The 17508-nt window shown below is 39.0% G+C and overlaps 1 protein-coding gene across 2 annotated transcripts in view; it reads left to right on the top strand.

The window, feature by feature from the left end:
• Nucleotides 1–17508, top strand: part of RPS6KA5 (ribosomal protein S6 kinase A5) — a 189266-nt gene that overhangs the window by 135389 nt on the left and 36369 nt on the right. For both annotated transcript variants that reach the window (XM_082617202.1, XM_082617201.1), the window contains 2 exons: nt 8581–8664; nt 11593–11696. In XM_082617202.1, coding sequence (XP_082473328.1) covers nt 8581–8664; nt 11593–11696 — 188 coding nt within the window. The remainder of the gene's footprint in view (nt 1–8580; nt 8665–11592; nt 11697–17508) is intronic.

The following is a 17508-nucleotide window of genomic DNA, read 5'->3' as shown; positions in this document are numbered from 1 at the left end:
CAGCTCACCGTCTGTTAAAATATTATCATAAAATTGCAGCAATTCAGTCACATCTTCAGGCTCCACTTCTAATTCCAATTCTTTTGCATTTTCTACCATATCTGCAGATACTTCCTCCACTGAAGTCTTGAACCCCTCAAAGTCCCCCCAGGAGAGTTGGAATCAACTTTTTTCAAACTCCTGTTAATGTTGGTATTTTAACCACTTCCCATGAATCACAGATGTTCTCAGTGGCATCTAGAATGGTGGATCCTTTCCAGAAAAGTTTCAGTTTACTTTGCCCAGATCCATCAAAGGAATCACTTGTCTGTGGCACCTATAGCCTTAAATGTATTTCTTAAATAATAAGACTTGAAAGTTGAAATTACTCCTTGATCCATGGGCTGCAGAATGTATGCTGTGTTAGCAGGCATGAAAATGACATTAATCTTATTGTACATCTCCATCAGAGCTGTTGGGTGACAAGGTGCATGGTCAATGAGCAGTAATATTGTGAAAGGAATCTTATTTTCTGAGCAGTAGATCTTTGTTTTTGTTTTTGTTTGGCGATACATGGGCCTCTCACTGCCGTGGCCTCTCCCGTTGCGGAGCACAGGCTCCGGACGCGCAGGCCCAGCGGCCATGGCTCACGGGCCCAGCCGCTCCCCGGCATGTGGGATCTTCCCAGACCGGGGCATGAACCCGTGTCCCCTGCATCGACAGGCGGACTCTCAACCACTGTGCCACCAGGGAAGCCCCGAGCAGTAGATCTTAAAACAGTAGGCTTAAAATACTCTATAAACCATGTTATAAACAGATGTGCTGTCATCTAGGCTTTGTTGTTTCATTTAAAGAGCACAGGCAGAGTAGATTTAGCATAATACTTAATGGTCCTAGGATTTTCAGAATGGTAAATGAGCACTGGCTTCAACTTAAAGTCACCAAATGCATTAGCCCCTAACAAGAGAGTCAGTCTATCCTTTGAAGCTTTGATGCCAGGCACTGACTTCTCTCCAGCTAGGAAAGTCCTAGGTGGCATCTTCTTCCAATAGAAGGCTGTTTTATCTACCTTGAAAATCTGTTGTTTAGTGTAGCCACCTTCATTAATTATCTTAGCTAGATCTTCTGGATACCTTGCTGCAACTTTTATGTCAGCACTTGCTGCTTCACCTTGCACTTTTATGTTATGGAGACAGCTTCTTTCCTTAAACCTCCTGAGCCAACCTTTGCTAGCTTCACTTTTGCAGCTTCCTCGTCTCTCTCAGGACTTCATAGAATTGAAGAGAGTTAGGGCCTTGCTCTGGATTAGGCTTTGACTTGAGAGAATGTTGTAGCTGGTTTGATATATCCAGACTACTAAAACTTTCTCCATATCAGCAGTAAGGCTATCTTGCTTTCTTATCACTCATGTGTTCACTGGAGCAGCACTTTTAATTTCCTTCAAGAACTTTTCCTTTGCATTCACAATTTGGCTAACTGTTTGGTGCAAGAGACCTACCTTTTGGCCTTCTTGGCTTTTGACATGCCTTTCTCTCTAAGCTTAGTCATTTTTAGTTTTTGATTTAAAGTGAGAGTGTGACTCTTCCTTTCACTTGAACACTTAAGGGTCATTGTAGGGTTATTAATTGGCCTAATTTCAATATTGTTTTGTCTCAGGGAATAGGGGAGCCCGAGGAAAGGGAGAGAGATGGGGGAACAGCCAGTTGGTCTCAGATCACATACAACATTTATCGATTTAAGTTTGCTGTCTTATATATGGGCCCAGTTCATGGCACCCCAAAACAATTACAGTAGTAACATCAACGATTACTGATCACAGGTTAGCACAACAAATATAATAATAATGAAAAAGTTGGAAATATTGCAAGAATTACCGAACTATAACACAGAGACAAGAAGTGAGCAAATGCTGTTGGAAAAAATGGTGCCAATAGACTTGCTCGTCACAGGGTTGCCACAATCTTCAACTTGTAAAAAGCACAATATCTGTGAAACACAGATAAACACACAATAAAGCAAAGCACAGTAAAACGAGGTATGCCTGTATACTGACTTAACAGAGTCTAAAATTAACAATTATGTCTATGATTGTCATGACCACTACAAGAATCCAGTAGAATGTTTTAGCTTCAGTTATCCATCTCGTTTTATATGTTATTGTTACTTATTATTTTAGTCCCATCTTGTGTTATATTTCCCAGATTGATTACTGTGTAATTATTATTTTCATTTTATAAATTCAAAACTTGTTTAGATTTTCTCACATGTTTACCTGTTTTCTCTGCTCACTACTGCTTTTTACATCTTACTCTTTTCTTGTGAGTTCAGTTTATTTCTGAAGTGCATCCTTTAGATGTCTTTTTAAACAAGGATCAATGAATAGTAAACTCTATCTTTGTCTTAAAATGCCTTTATTTTGCCTTGCATATTCAGTGATAATTTAGCTGGATATGAACATACCTAGGAATGGACTAGGTTTTTGTCTTTGGTATCTTTTTATTGTAAAACAAAACACAAAAACAAAATGAAAGTATGGCTTAGTGAGTTATTACTATAAAGCAAACACTCTTATCACCACCATTCAAGTTAAAAAATAGAAATTTGCTACCCATGGATATATTTTTATTTAGTCTGCTTGGGACTCTGCAGCATTCAGGATAATTTTCTCAAATATGTCCTATACTTCACAGATTCTCTTTAGTTGTGTCTAATCTGTTTAGTCTGCCTATTTTTATTGTATTTTTTCATTTATACAGTTCTATTGTATTCTTTTTCATATCTTTCTGGTCTTTTCTATGCTGCTATATTGTTTTATGGATATTTTCCTTTCTTTATGTCTTTCATCTTTTACAACATACTAGGCCTTTTCTAGATTGCTCTTCTAGTATTTCAAGTAATTCTTCTGGGTTTTTTTTTGCACTGTATAGTTCACTAATTTGTAATTTTGAGACTCCAGTGCTTTATCTTTGTGAATCCTGAGGCAGCTAAGTAGTGGGAATTCCTCTGGTTCTGTCATATGTTCCAGAGTTGTCACCATGTTGGACCAGATTTTCTCACTTTCCCATACTATGGAGGAAGGAGTAAATTTAGGTCCCAAATCTACAAGAGCCACAAGCCTAGGGATTCGATTCCACAAGAGGAACATTTATTTATTTGTTTTTAAATCTAGGGCTCAGACAGAAATAAATCTGGGCTACTGGGTGAATTTATTTTTTCTAGACTTTGCTTTCACTGAGGGTTCAGCTTTCTTAGATTCCAAGGTTTACACAAGAGTAGTAATTCCAGTCCACCTCTTTAGAGCCGAGGGCCTCATCTTCTGTCCTTATAAAAGTATTGAAATTCAAGCTTCTGGATTGCTAGGATCTGAAACAACTTCCCTTCCTTTCCTTTGTGCTGCCGCGGCCCAGGTCCTGTGGATACCTCTGTTTTTCAGCATCCTCTTTGTGGCTGGCACCTAGGGATTCCCCTTTCTGTCTTGGGAGCATAGACTTGGATGATTAGCAATGCAATATTTCTTCTTAAAAATCCAACATTTGGATATTTGTTTTGAGATTTGTCAAAATTGAGATGGGAAAAAATACAGAATGGGGGAATAAAAATTTCTTTGGTAATTTTACATTTAACTCACAAATTTATCTATATATCATAAGCAGGTAAGATCAAGATAAAACATTGGCAAATAAAAGCTAGACATGATTTAATCTCGTGTTTATTGAGAAATGCCTGAGGGTTTGGCAGTTGAGTTTCTATTTGGATTCTTCCTTAGAAGTAAACCAGTTTTTTGTCCAGTGTTACCTGATCTTTCTCTCTAAGGCACAGTGAAGCCTCCTTGATCAGCTGATACTTAAACACAAGAATACTCCGTATTGGGCTTCCCTGGTGGCGCAGTGGTTGGGAGTCCGCCTGCCAATGCAGGGGACGCGGGTTCATGCCCCGGTCCGGGAAGATCCCACGTGCCGCGGAGTGGCTGGGCCCGTGAGCCATGGCCGCTGAGCCTGCGTGTCCAGAGCCTGTGCTCCGCAACGGGAGAGGCCACAACAGTGGGAGGCCTGCATACCGCAAAAAAAAAAAAAAAAAAAAAAAGAATACTCCGTATTATGTGCCAGGATGGTGCACACACTGCTTTTACTATTTTCACATTCAATTAAATTCTCCTTCACAATCTTTTAACACTGTAGTGTTTAATAAGTAATGTTGCTTATAAAACAGTATGGACTTAACTGCAAAATTGGCTGATTGCCTGTCTTCTTGAGAAAAATATTAATTTTTAATAAATAAACAATAATCACAATAGAGTTTAGCTATGCTATCCTAGCCTTTTTATATCATAGTTCATAACACATTACCTTGAAATCGTTTTTGTCCCCACCACAGACCTTCCCCTATCATACTTCATCAGTTTGTCTTCTGGGTACAATTATTTGAAAGGCATTCTGCATACATTCTAGATCAGTGGTCCCCAACCCCCAGGCCGCTGACAGGTACCTGTCCACTGCCTGTTAGGAATTGGGCCACACGGCAGGAGGTGAGTGGCGAGTGAGCAAAACTTCATTTGCCGCTCCACATCGCTCCCCTTTGCTTGCATTGCTGCCTGAACCATCTCCCCATTCCCCCCCTTCCCTTGGTCCATGGAAAAATTGTCTTCCACCAAATCAGTCCCTGGTGCAGAAAAGGTTGGGGACCGCTGCTCTAGATAACATGCATCTTCCTAGGCAGATAAACACAAATTCAAAAGTTAAAATTGGGGCTATTTTTTTACAATAGAAGATAAACTCTTAGGAAATTGAGACTGACACACTAAAAGTTAGAATTCGGCAGGAGTAACACTTCCATTTGGGGCAGAGGAAGAGGAAGCAGATACAGAATTGCAAGAGGCTAAAATGGCAATGTTTTAAAATAACAGAGAGACTTAAGAAATACTTTGTCTTTGTTTACTATTATTCCTCAGGGATTGGAACTTCCCAACACTTAAGCTTAATTTTGCTGACTCTTGGAATTTTTATAAATTAAATAATTATCTCTTAATTATTTATTAATGTAGACACTACCTACGTCCCTGCCTCCTCCCCCCAAAAAACAGAGAAGCTAAAATGAATTTTAAAAAAGCCCAGAAATCACACAGAGAAGGTAGAAGAAATATCTTTGAGGACTTAATGTAGTTCTGAGCTTCCTGTATGTCAAGACAATGGAGAACTGAACTACATCGTTGCATAGTTCTCATTGTCAGATAAAGAAAAAAAAGAGACATGGAAAGTGGTGGTGACTATCAGATCTTTCCCACAGTAATCAATAAGATCCATATGTTTCTTACTGGTTTTACACTAAACTTATGAATATCTAGTATTTTGAAGAAGAGAGTACAGATTTTCATGACTTTCAAGTTGTAAAATTTAATCATTGTCACATACTTAAAAGAAAATATGCATTATTCCAAAGTGGCTTGTAACACAGATATGCCTATAAATAGAAATGAAAATTTATATGTACTAAAAAGTCTAGTTTTCTAAATAAATAAAAATCTAGAGAAGCAATAAATCAAAACTTGTAATCTTTTTACTCATAAACCATTTTGGAGAATTATTTTTATTTTCTTTCAATATATCTAAACCTGATTTAGGATATGTTTTAAAGATATCTTTTAAGATGAGATCAAATGACACAGACATAGAAAAGAAACTTATGGTTACCAAAGGGGAAAGGGGGAGGAGGGATAAATTTGGAAGTTGGGGTTAACAGATACATACTACTGTACATAAAATAGATAAACTACAAGGACCTACTATATAGCACAGGGATCTGTATTCAATATCTTGTAATAACCATTATAATGGAAAAGAACCTAAAAAAAGAATATACATATGTATATATGTATAACCAAATCACTTTGCTGTATACCTGAAACATTGTGAATCAACTATACTTCAATAAATTAATTAATTTAAACTAAAACAGTTGACTAGAATTCACAAAGAAAGATGAGATCAAATGATAAATAATATGACTTAGCAATTTTTCTGTGTTTCTTTATGTCAGCTATATAATGATTTTTGCTTAATATCCTATAAAGAGCTATTGTATAATAAATAGTGTATTAAGTAAAAACACTACATATTTAGTTTTATGAAGCTTGGGAATTTTTTTTTTTAGCTTTTCAAACTGTGACCAGGCTTTACTTCATACACATTCTTTTTTGTTTGTTTTGTTTTTTATATATATACTTTTTTTTTATTGGAGTATAATTGCTTTACAATTTATGTTAGTTTCTGCTGTAGAACAAAGTGAATCAGCTATATGTATACATACATCCCCTCCCTCTGGAGCCTCCCTCCCACTCCCCCCATTCCACTAAAAAGTAATTTTGGAGTATTTTTTTAAAATAATTCAGTGAAGAAATGAATGCTTCCTAAGCACTCACATATTTTTTTCAATCTAAACATGTCTAACAAAATGTTTAAAATTATTCATTACTTTTTATATACAAATTTATATGAAATCAGTTTTATTTAGCCTTAATCGTTCCAATAGTTTGATACAAAATTAGCATTTGGTACTGAAGTGATGAAGCAGAGAGATAATGACATTTGATATATGGTTTGTCATAGCTGTTCAATGAGATTATTCTTCCAGATAACAAGAAAGAAAATTTTCTGCAGATCTAAGCATAACTGGATTATTTCTTTTACTTTCTGGGGGAATAGTAATCTTTCAACATATATATAGTATATAAAAGGAAAGAAGTGAGTCATAAACCATATTAATTTTATTTTTCTTTATATAAAATTATGTATTTATTTATATAAAATTATTGGGCTGTATATATCATAATTAAGTACTTTTAATACATTTGTTATCACAGGGTTTAAATAAATTCATTACATTCATTATCTCTGGGCTGAACTTTCAGCCAATAAAACTAGGGACTTCTACCACTTCTATAACATTGCTAGGGTAGTGTTCTTTATGTTTAAAGCTGGTAAATAAGAAGAATGCTTATTTTTCTTGAAACCTTGCTGGTAGAAGAAGAATAAAGTGTAAATTGAAAAGCTTCCTCTAAAATAGTTTTGTAAAATATTTTAATGGCACCAAAGTGCCTTTAAAATTTTAGATATAGCCATATGAATGTACATTGTTAAAGAAGAATTATTTTTCCCCTGTTTAATATATCTGCATAACAATTCATATATTTTTTTCTCCTTATTACATTGAGGTATGACACAGTTGGTCATTTTTTTAATTACTTAATTTTTTTTTTTTTTTTTTTTGGTATGCGGGCCTCTCACTGTTGTGTCCTCTCCTGTTGCGGAGCACAGGCTCCGGACGCGCAGGCTCAGCGGCCATGGCTCACAGGCCCAGCCGCTCCGCGGCATGTGGGATCTTCCCGGACCGGGGCACGAACCCGTGTCCCCTGCATCGGCAGGCAGACTCTCAACCGCTGCGCCACCAGGAAAGCCTAATTACTTAATTTTGTAAGATTAATTTTAAGGCTGATATATATATATATATATATATTTTTTTTTTTTTTTTTTTTTTTTTTTTTTTTCCGTACGCGGGCCTCTCACTGTTGTGGCCTCTCCCGTTGCGGAGCACAGGCTCCGGATGCGCAGGCTCAGCGGCCATGGCTCACGGGCCCAGCTGCTCCGCGGCATATGGGATCCTCCCAGACCGGGGCACGAACCCGTATCCCCTGCATCGGCAGGCGGACTCTCAACCACTGCGCCACCAGGGGGGCCCATAAGGCTGATATATTAAATTAGCCCTTTTTAAAGTTCTACAAAAGAGAAGCAACTGTCTTTAAGAGGCAGTATTTTTTTTTAAAGCTAGTTCTGCTCATCATCACTTAAACCCACCATCGGCAGTGCCAAACTTAAACATGATGGTAAGATTGGAAAAATTCTTTCCATCCTTTTTCATCTTTGGGTTCCCTGTTTCCCTTCTTAGCATTTGATCTTCCTTTCTCCTTCAGGTTTCCCAGTGTTTTCCCAATCTTGCCGATCTGGAAATAAAGTCATTCATACTACCAGGACTATTGGCACTTACAAGAACAGTTTAAGAAATCAGTGATAGAAACATATACACACACAGAAAAAAAGAAGAGTGAATGAGTGGATTCATTAATGGATGGATGGATGGTTGGACAGACGGACGGATGGATGATAGTAGAGTTTCAGGACTTAAAAAGTTTACCCGTAGGGCTTCCCTGGTGGCGCAGTGGTTGAGAGTCTGCCTGCCAATGCAGGGGACACGGGTTCGTGACCTGGTCCGGGAGGATCCCACATGCCGCAGAGTGGCTGGGCCCGTGAGCCATGGCCGCTGAGCCTGCGCATCTGGAGCCTGTGCTCCGCAACAGGAGAGGCCACAACAGTGAGAGGCCCGTGTACCGCAAAAAAAAAAAAAAAAGTTTACCGGTTTACCTCATACCATATAGGTGTGTATATATAGGTCTGTCCTGGTGAGAAGAAGGTCTGTCAAGTAGCTTCTACCACTACTTTGCTACTGTGGTGTATCTCAACACTGCCGCCTAGTATTAACTCTCTCTTCTTGTCACTTGTCATACGAGCTTAAAATCAAATCCCTTTTTCTTTGTTTGATTGTTTGTTTAAGGCTGAAAGAGCATATTCCTTTTGTGGAACTATTGAATACATGGCACCAGATATTGTCAGAGGGGGAGATTCAGGACATGACAAGGTATGTTCTATTTTTGACACTTCCTGATATATCTCTATAAAATGTATATTAAGAATCCTAGTTAATAACTTAGGCCCACTTTTTGGCGTTATCTTCATTTTTTACCTTTCCTTTGCTTTGTATACACGAACATATTATGATATCTAGTGTTTTGGAGGAAAAAGGATAATGGAAAGGTTAGGGCATTCTAGAGTTCCCTTTTTTCAGGTTTTGTTGATGAGGATAATATTTTGTTTTATAGAATAATACTCTTGTTAAAGGAAATCTCAAAATCGACTGATTCTTCAAATAATAATTTTTATTTTATTTCCGTTAAAAGTATCATGTCTTGAGCAAAGCATCCACTGTAACCCTGTTTAAAACAGAAATCACCCTTTGTCTGTTGCATGTGACCTGGCCTTTTAGGACACACCTGGGCCACAGTACAATGCAGAGGTGTCATGAATGCATAAACAGTGCACATTGTCCCCATTGGAGTCATGCTGAACGACTATGGACTTTACTTATTGGCATTATTGATTTTTGCTAGAAAAACATATGGAAACTATTTCACCTTCAGTCGATAATTTGCTTTGTAAGAGATCCTTAAAAAGGGAGTCTCTCATATTTTCTTATTCTCAATTTCTGCTTTTAACTTTGTAGTGATATTGGAAACTTTGTTGATTACCTCTTCAACAGAAAAAAACCATTGTGACAATCCTTGGAGAAAGAAAACAATTCTGCTTTCAAGATAGTCTAAGTTTGTTTTCCTAAGCCTTCTAAAAAACTCAGTTTTTTCCCTCCTCACTTCCCTTTGTATGTGCAAAATGAAGATTGTAGATGAGGCTTTCTAAGTAGTTATAAAATCTGGGTCACATATTGTTTCTTCTTGTATTAAAGGGTACAGATTTGTTTAGTTCTTTCTTAACACTTTTGCTTTATTAATAATGTTCTCCAAATAAGAAATGCTGACTATTTTTTTGCTCCTCATCTCCCCATCTTCCTCATCCCCTTTCAAAATCTCACATATACAATAGGAATATCTTTTTTTTTGGCTGCGTCGGGTCTTAGTTGTGGCATGTGGGATATTCGTTGAGGCATGTGGGATCATTCGTTGTGGCGCGGGCTCTTCATTGTGGCGCACGGGCTTCTCTCTAGTTGTGGCGTGTGGGGGTTTTTTCCTCTCTCGTGGTGCACACTCCGGAGCGCATGGGCTCTGTATTTTGCAGCACGTGAGCTCAGTAGTTGTGGCACGTGGGCTTAGTTGCCCTGTGGCATGTGGGATCTTAGTTCCCCGACCAGGGATTGAACCCGTGTCCCCTGCATTGGCAGGCGGATTCTTCACCACTGGACCACCAGGGAAGTCCCCAGTAGGAATATCTTAACAGTGGAGAATCAGTGGTCTCCTTGCTAATGACTAATCATGCATTTACGAGCCCTTAGGAGGTCTTCAAATTTGTGTGGTATTGGTTTCAGTCCATGACTAGGAATCTGATTATAGATCTGTATTAATTTACGAGCATGGTTCAAATCCAACGTTCTAAGGGTCCTGACTCCGCTGGCAGTAAAGCTGCTTGTATAAATAAAAGAATTGAATTACTGATTTAGTTTATATGTTATTGTTACATATTTTCTTTAAAATAACTCTAGGCTCACAAACTTTACATCATCTCTCTGAAATCTTGGCTCTGAAATCTGGAAGCAGAGAGTTCAAAATTTTAGCACCAGTTAACTTCTCATTGGTGTAAGCTCATATATCCAACAACTATTGAAATCTTGATTTGCCTAATTGTAAAGGAACTAATTTTCAATATATCAAGATTCTTTAAATTCTGTGTAATTTGCTATGCTCTCAGTTCAGGTAACTGCTTTTATAAATTGTTTTCCAACGTAGATCACATTTTATTTTATATTATTTTCAGTCTTTCCATACCTCCCAGAAAGTGAAGACTGCTAGATTTATGTGATTGGTTCCATAAGAGGAATTGATATAGGTGGTTATGAAAAAATAACATCTTTTGATGGGATTTTTTTTCATCTTCGTTCTTTGGCTTTAAGAAATTTCATATTTATTGGAGCTGAATAGTTAATAAAAATGCTGACTGGGGGCTTCCCTGGTGGTGCAGTGGTTGAGAGTCCGCCTGCTGATGCAGGGGACACGGGTTCATGCCCCGGTCCGGGAAGATCCCACATGCCATGGAGCAGCTGGGCCCATGATCCATGGCCGCTGATCCTGCGCATCCGGAGCCTGTGCTCCACAACGGGAGAGGCCACAACAATGAGAGGCCTGCGTACCGCAAAAAAAAAAAAAAAAATGCTGGTTGGTACGTTTTTCCCCCTATCATAAGTCCAAAGATTTTACTTATTTAAAATTTTAAAAATTTATTTAAAATTTAAAAAAATTTTTGGGGGGTAGGGAGGGATGGATTGGGAGTTTGGGGTTAGCAGATGCAAATTGTTATATATAAAATGGATAAACAACAAGGTCCTACTGTATAGCACAGGGAACTATATTTAATATCCTGTGATAAACCAAATGGAAAAGAATATAAAAAAATTATATATATATATATATATATCTGAATCACTTTGCTGTATAGCAGAAATTAACTTAACATTGAAAGTCAACCATACTTTAATTTTAAAAAATTTCTTTTTTAAATTAACCTAAGTAAAATCATTACTAGTTTAGGAAATAATTGAAACACTTTTAGCAATAGAAACACTTGATTGACTTCTCTATGTTTAAATTCTGTTCTGAGAATACCTGAATATTTGTCTTCTCAATGTCTTTTTTGCATGTGCTAATTTAATACTCCTTGCACAGGAAGCTGTGTACAAAATCTTTTTGTCAAAATATTGTCAAATATATAGATTTATTTCATTTTTCTTTTATATAAAATACAATTAGTTAATACTCTAGAAAATGAAATTACTGTTGTTTTATAGGCAGTTGACTGGTGGAGTTTAGGTGTTCTAATGTATGAATTACTAACTGGAGCATCTCCTTTCACTGTTGATGGAGAGAAGAATTCCCAAGCTGAGATATCTAGGTAAGACCTAACAAAATAAAATAAGTGTATTGTTTTCTCAAAGAAACTGATCAAACTTCTGCAATTGGGCTGATAGAAAAAATACTTTTTTTAATGGGGTAGACTAAAACGATGTGTAAGTGGTAAATTTCCAATTATATTCCTGTAGGATATAGATATATAACCTTTATATTTCTTTATATTTTATATGCCCAATTAGATCTTAATTTTCGTAGATAGTGTCGTAATTTTTGTGTGCTCCAAAGTACTTAGCATATCGTCTTAATGTTTATTTGATGGATACTTTTTTCCCACTGTATACATAATGGAATTTCTTCGTGACTTTAACATAAAGAAACAGTAGTGATATTTTTCAAATCATGGATATAGGCTCAATGGAAACAAATATCATAAAATCACCCTCTTGTAGGTTATCATAGCATTTTTTTGTTCCTTTCCTTCATAGCAGTTATCACAATTGCAGTGTTACATTTTTGTTTGTAATTATTTGATTAATGTCTGTCTGTCCCACTAGATTGTAAGCTCTGTGAGAGCCAGGGGCCTGTCTGGCTTTGATCCTCAGCATTGTGTGCTTAGATGCCAGTACAGTGCTTACCATGCAGAATTCAATGAATGTTCTTGGAATGAAATGAGTTAATGAACAAATAAACGAAGTGTGATAAAACATTGTACTAATTACTAGTTATGTTTTTGTCCTGTTTTTACTTGAATTTTATAACTTTGAGAACAGATTTGACATTAAAAATTAAAAATTGAGACTTCCACTTCTTACCAAGATGGAATAACAGGGACCGGATTTACTTTCCTGCCTGAAACAATTTTTTAAGTGGGCAAAATATATGAAACCACAGTATGGAAAACTTTGAACAATGCAATGAAGCAATGAAGCACAGTGAACCCTGAGAGACGGGAAATAAATGAGGTGAGCCCTATGATTGCCCAGCTTACTGCCTTGAGAGAGTATCCAGGCTGCAGTACAGGGAGGGGAAACACAAGTGGAGCTGAGATGGAAATGACAGTCCAGGAAAGCCGGGGAAGCTGGAGTTTGCAGGGCAGAGTGTTGGAGAGGAGAAAGCTGCAGAGAGAAAGTGAAGTTCAGAGGTTTGCCGAAGATACCCCTCAAATACTATTCAGTTAAGTAGTAATAAGCGCCATGTGTGACGGAACTACTCAGTATAGTTAAGATGTTATTTCTCTCCAAATTGATCTATACATTCAGCACAATTAGAATCCCAGCAGGCTTTTTTTTTTTTTTTAGTAGAAATTGATACCCTGGGTCTAAATGCATAGGACCTGGGTCTAAATGCATAGAATAGCCAAATCACCTTTGAAAAAGTAGACCAAAGTTGATTTGAAGACTTACAAGCTGCAACAATTAAGACACTGTGGTGTTTGTATCAAAATAGAGAAATCATCAGTGAAATAGAATAGAGAACGCAGAAATAGAATCACACAGATATAGGTAACTGGTTTTTTTTTTTTTTTTTTTTTTTGCAAAGGTGCAGAGTCAGTTTGGTGGAGGAAAGATAGTTTTTCAACAAATGATTCTGGAACCATTGGCTATCATATGGAAAAAAATGAACTTCAATAAATACTTCACTCTATAGAAAAATTTTAAATGGATCATAGACCTAAATGTAAAACCTAAAATTATAAAATTTCTGGAAGAAAACATGAAGGAAAATCTTTGTGACCTTGCATTAGACAAAAATTTGTTAGATGAGAGACAAAAAGTGCAATCTGTAAAAGCAAACATTGATAAATTGAACTTCATTCAAATTAAATACTTCTGCTCTTCGAAAGAAACTGTTAAGAGAATGGAAAGACAAGGCACAGACTGGGGTAAAATTACAAATTATGTCTGATAAAGGACTGGTATCCAGAATATATAAAGAACTCTCAAAACTCAAGGAAAAAAAAAACTCTCCATTTTTTAAAAGGGGCAAAAGATTTGAACAGACAGTTCACCAAAGAAGATCTGTGGGTGGCAAATGAGCACATAAAAAGATGATCAACATCCTTAGTCTTTAGGGAAATGCAAATCAAACAACAATGAGATAGCACTATATACTCCCTGGAATGGCTAAAAATAAAGTGACTGATTATATTAGGGTTCTCCAGGCAAACAGAACCAATAGGATATATACACACATATATATAAAAGGAGATTTATTATAAGGAATCAGCTTACACAACTATGACAGCTAAGAAGTCCCACGATCTACCATCTGCAAGCTGGAGACCCAGGGAAGCCGTGGTGCAATTCCAGTCCAAGTCCGAAGGCCTCCGAACCAGAGGAGCCCCTGGTGCAAATCCCAGTCCAAGGGGAGAGGACCAGTGTCCCAGGTTGAGCAGGCACGCAGTAAGGGACTGAACCCTCCCTTCCTCTGCTTCTCTTTCTATTCAGTCCCCCAAGGGATTGGCTGGTGCCCACCCACATTGGGGAGGGGATTCAAATGCTAATCTCATCCAGAAACACCCTCACAGACACACCCAGAAATAATGTTTAATCTCAGCCTGTGTCCCAGTCACGTGACACTGGAAGTTAACCATTACAAGCCCAGCCCCTGTCACCTTGGCAGCCATTTGCATCTCCTTAAACTGTACTTGATCTCCAAATAAAGACAATAACGTGGTCATTCCACCTAACATGATACAGCTATCCCAACAACCCACTAACCCCTTCCCCAGAAGAGGACGTAAGGTCCTTGAGTGGTGTAGTGATATCCTCTCTTCTCCTTGAAATCCCATAACTTAAAGAGTATGGTATAAATTTAAAATACTTAAATACCATGGTATAAAGTCAACACATCTTATCTAATATGATGAAGGAATAAGGGAGGAAAGGAAACAAATATATAATTTATATACACACTTATTCGTATCAAAATGAGGAAATACACATGGCAGTTACAGTCCCCATTTCTATAACTGGTTACGGGGTCATAGCTGGTCTTTGTAACTACCTTCTTCCACTACCTACTTTGTATTCCCTTTGCCTTCAACAAGTACCTCAGCTCATGGGGTGATCCAAACCTTCATTCCCAAAGAATGTGGGCCATTAATAGTCCCGACTAGATTGAGTTGTAGTTTTCAGTTGACCTTCGTCACAGGTTCTAGTGATGCTCATAGACCCTCTAAGGCATCTCCTTACTCCAGACATAGTCTTCCTTACTTCCATTGTGGAATAGTAGTCCAAATTCCCTTGATAGTAAGGATCATTCACCCCAGCCAGTGTCGCAACTCCTTTTGCCTGTTGATTCAGAGGCCTGAGCAACCCAAAGCGGCTGGGTGGCAATCTTAATTTCCAGTTCAGTGGAATCACTGTTTCGTGTCTTGGAGGAAGCATTATTCCCCCTGGAACTCAGACCTTTAGGCTAGCAGAGCATGAAGTCATGCAAACAGAAAGCAAACATTTTGCTACTGGGTCACTACGGGTAGTAGTAAGTGGTACCACTCCCATGTCTCCCCCTTGATTTCTGGACCCGTGAATCCTGGCTATGGGAGAAACAGCACCATACACTGGATGTTGATTCAGAGCATTTTAGCCTTCTGGAGAACCTTGCCGCCCTAGCTTGCACTGTAACTGAGTCTTCGAAAGATGATTCCACCATGATGTCAAGCCAGCTTCAGAATGGTGGGGAACATGGTAAGACCAGTGAATTCCATGAGCATGGTCCATTGCTGCACTTGTTTTGCTGTGAAGTGAGTTCCTTGATCAGAAACAGTGCTGTGTGGAATACCATGACAGTGCGTAAGGAATTTTGGCAGTTTGGCAGAAATATTGCATGCAGGAAAAGCAATCCATATCCATAGTAAGTGTCTTTTCCAATTAGAGTGAAACCCTGTCCCTTCTATAATGTAAACAATCCATTGTAATCAACCTGCCACCAGTAGCTGGCTGATCACCCTGGGAATTGGTGCCATACTGGGCACTCAGTATTGGTCTCCACTGCTGGCAGATTGGGCACTCAATGGTGGCTGAAGCCAGGTCAACCTTGGTGAGTAGAAATCCATGTTGCTGAGTCCATGTGTAAGCTCCATCCCTGCCTCCATGGCCACCTTGCTCATGAGCCCACTGGGTGATGACAGGGGTGAATGGAGAGAGGCAGATTGGTATCCACAAAACAGATCAGCCTATCCATTTGACTATTAAAATCCTCCTCTGTTCAGGTCACCCTTTGGTGAGCATGCACATAGGACACAAATGTCTTCACATTTTTAACCATTCAGAGAGGTCTGTCCACATACCTCGTCCCCAAATATCTTTGTCAACCAGATTTCCTTGTCAGCAGCTTTCCAATCATGTTCCTTCCAAATCCCTGACCATCCAGCCAAACCGTTGGCCACAGCTCATTAATTAGTATAAAATTGCGTGTTCCAAGCAAAATGATCAACTAAGTGCACTGCTCAAAGTTCTGCCCACCAGGAAGATTTGCTTGCACCTTTGCATATCATGCAAAACTGTCTGTAAACCAAGCCTGAGCCTCCTCTTCCTCTATCAGCTAAGGTAGGGGACTCCCCATGAGGCCATAGATGCCGGCTGGGAGACAGAAGGCGGTGTGGCAGGAGCGGGGACATGGGCACTTAGGCCACTTCTTCACGTACATATTTGTGCCTTCAGCGCCTGCTCAGCCCAGTCTTGTGTATGTCACTTCCATTTGATGATGGAGCATTGCTGTGCACTCCCAACTCTACGGCTTGGTGGATCAGATAAATGGGCATCTCAGGTTGCATGTAACTTGGAGGCCCATAGTTAAATGTTCACTCTTTGCTAAGGCCAAGTAGCAGACGAAGAGCTCTTTCTCAAAAGGGGAGTCGTTATCCTCAGAAGATGGCAGCGTTTTGCTCCAAAATCCTAAGGGCCTGTGCTTCAGTTCACCTCTGGGAGCTGCCAGAGTCTTCAAACAGCATCCCTGTCTGCCACTTCCAGCACTTCTGATCTGCTGGATCAGATGAACCAAATGGCAGAGCAGCTTGCACAGCAGCCTGGACCTGGTGCAGAACCTTCTCTTGTTCTGGACCCCACTCAACAGCAGGTTTTCGGGTCACTTGATAAATGGGTCGGAGTAAGACACCCAAATGAGGAATATGTTGCCTCTCAAATCCAGAGGCCCACTGGGCATTGTGCCTCAGTAGGAGGCGCCAGCTGCAACAACTTATCCATCACCTTGGAAGAGATATCTTGAGATGCCCTATACCACTGGACTCCTAGAAATCCACTAGAGGCCCCTGAATTTTAGTCAGAATTATTTCCCATCCTCTGACACACACGTCTTACCAATAAGTCTAGAGTAGTTGCTACTTCTTGCTCACCAGGTCCAATCAGCATAAAGTCACCAATGTAATGGACCAGCGTGATTATCTATGAAGAAGAAAGGCGATCAAGAGCTTTGTGAACTGAACAATGACACAGGGCTGGAGAACGGATAACCCCTGAGGTAGGACAGTGAGGGTACATTGCTGGCCTTGCTAGCTGAAAGGAACTCTTTTTGGTGGGCCTTATGGACAGGGCTGGAGAAAAAGGCGTTTGCCAGATCAATGGCTACATTCCAGGTACCAGAGCTTGTATTCATTTGCTTAAGCAATGAAACCACAACTGGTACGGCAGCTGTAATTGGAGTCACCACCTGGTTAAATTTACAGTAAGGCACTGTCATTCTTCAAGAGCCATCCATCTTCTTCACAGGCCAGGTAGGCGAGTTCAATGGGGATGTGGTAGGAATCACCAATCCTGCATCTTTCACGTCCTTGCTGGTGGCACTAATCTCGGCAATACCCCAGGAATGCGGTCTTGCTTTTTGATTGACTA

The sequence above is a fragment of the Mesoplodon mirus genome, assembly GCF_964341445.2.
Source record: "Mesoplodon mirus genome assembly, chromosome: 4".
In the NCBI taxonomy this organism is placed as follows: domain Eukaryota; kingdom Metazoa; phylum Chordata; class Mammalia; order Artiodactyla; family Ziphiidae; genus Mesoplodon; species Mesoplodon mirus.
This window is presented reverse-complemented; position numbering and strand designations above follow the sequence as displayed.